Raw genomic sequence first — 1,886 nt, forward strand, 5'->3', positions numbered from 1 at the left:
AATTCATGACCAAACTAGCGGCAACGACAGTAAATGAACTACTGTTGGTGTCTCGAGATAGCTATTTTGCTCCCAGTAGGTGGACACCATCGCTTTGTCATAAGGAGAGGGAAAACAACGAAACAAGAAGATTAATATTGGCCAACTGATTGGCTTCATCGTACAATTCCTGTCACCCACAATATAAAATAACCAATCTTTAGCAAGGTAACCGTTAACTCCTAGTCTGCACCATCTGTAAGCAGATCCTAACCCTATCTTGACGGAGAACGTCCATCATTATAAGATCTTATCAGCTGTTATCATGTGATAAGGCGACAAACATTCCGCCCCGTGTCTTATCTCTGCCTAGTGGCTCCTCAACGCCAGTCGAAAGCTATGGCTAGATATAGAAACACCTTCATAACGTTTGCGACAGTGACAATTCTTTTTCTCGTGTCTTCCCTTCCGTCTGGATTGCTAGTGAACGCAAAATACACTGACGACCACAGTGAGGCAAGCAATGCTAGCGACACTCCTGCTCACCACTCACTTGTCACAAAGAAGTATGGATTTGTATGGACCAAGTCAGCCAAACCTTCTCGAAGTGAGTTCCCATTCTCTCAGCTGCGCCACACTCAGGTCTTGAACGTGTGATGCTGCTCGCTGTGGCGCATAACACTCACGATAGTTATAATTGTGCTTCTTCCATCAATATAATAACTACGTCAGAGGGATTTCTTTCTGGGGAATCTCATTTTCAGTAAGAAGAGTACGACGAGCCATGAAGCCACCAGCAACTTTATTTCCTGACAATATGTTTTGACTTCAGTCTGACATCTTCATGATTTTTTTTTTCATTGCCTTTTTTTTTTTATCTTTGTTTCAATGTTTTATGTTTTTTCCTGTATTTTTAGGCACTGGAGACGACATGCTGACTTGTCGAAAAAGAAAATAAAAATGCTGGTGGTTTCACAGCTCATCATACTCTTCTTATTGATAATTACGTATTGCAATGGTTTCGTGCTTTCGTGCCTTATAAAACACAATGGAATATTACATGAAAATGGGTGTACTGCAAACAATCACTTCCCTTACTTCATCCCAAAAACTACACTAAAAACAATACTGAAAGGTAGGTGAAGAGAAAAACCATTATCTGATATGTTTTTTTTTTTTTTTTTTTATGTAGCAGGGACACCGGCAAAGGACAACAAAATTAAAAGAAAAAAAAGTACCACTGAGGTGCCAGTCCCCTAACAGTCAGAGAGGATTGTCAAAAATTGGAGGATAAGTGTCTAGAAACCCCTCTTGAAAGAGTTCAAGTCATAAAAAAAGAGGAAATACAGAAGCAGCAGGAAGTTCCAGAGTTTACCAGCAAAGAGAATGAATTATTGTGAAAATTGGTTAATTCTTGCATTAGAGAGGTGGAAAAAATAGGGGTGAGAGAAAGTAAAAAGTCATGTGCAGCGAGACCGTAGGAGAAGGAAAGTTAGCAAGATCAGAAAAGCGGTTACCGTGAAAATAGCGGTAGAAGATTGCATGAGATGCAACACTGCGGCGATGAGAAAAGACTGAAGACAATCAGTTAGAGGAAAGGAGTTGATAAGACGAAAAGGTTTTGATTCTATCCTGGCTCAAAGTGCGGTGCTTCCTCCTATATGTTAGCAGGTGGGGCACGAGGCGGGGATTAAGAAAAACTGGCGGACACGACTCAGAACACCTAACTTCACAAAAGTTCCTCTTGCTAGAAATATGAAGTTTCAATTTAGATTGTATGTAAAGGACAGAACAAGTATTATTATTATGATCATTTCTTATTATTTTTTTTCATTATTATCATTATAAATATTATTATTATTATTATCATATTTTTACCATTATTATTATTATCACTATCATTTCCA

At 38.8% G+C, this 1,886-nt stretch overlaps 1 protein-coding gene across 2 annotated transcripts in view; it reads left to right on the forward strand.

Annotated features, from left to right (window-relative positions):
• The first annotated feature begins 359 nt into the window (after positions 1 to 359).
• The window catches only part of LOC135107053 (uncharacterized), an 8,624-nt gene continuing 7,097 nt past the window's right edge, over positions 360 to 1,886 (forward strand). For both annotated transcript variants that reach the window (XM_064016642.1, XM_064016643.1), the window contains exon 1: positions 360 to 586. In XM_064016642.1, the coding sequence (XP_063872712.1) occupies positions 379 to 586 (208 nt within the window). In that variant the 5' untranslated portion in view covers positions 360 to 378. The remainder of the gene's footprint in view (positions 587 to 1,886) is intronic.

The sequence above is a fragment of the Scylla paramamosain genome, chromosome 14, assembly GCF_035594125.1.
Source record: "Scylla paramamosain isolate STU-SP2022 chromosome 14, ASM3559412v1, whole genome shotgun sequence".
In the NCBI taxonomy this organism is placed as follows: Eukaryota; Metazoa; Arthropoda; class Malacostraca; order Decapoda; family Portunidae; genus Scylla; species Scylla paramamosain.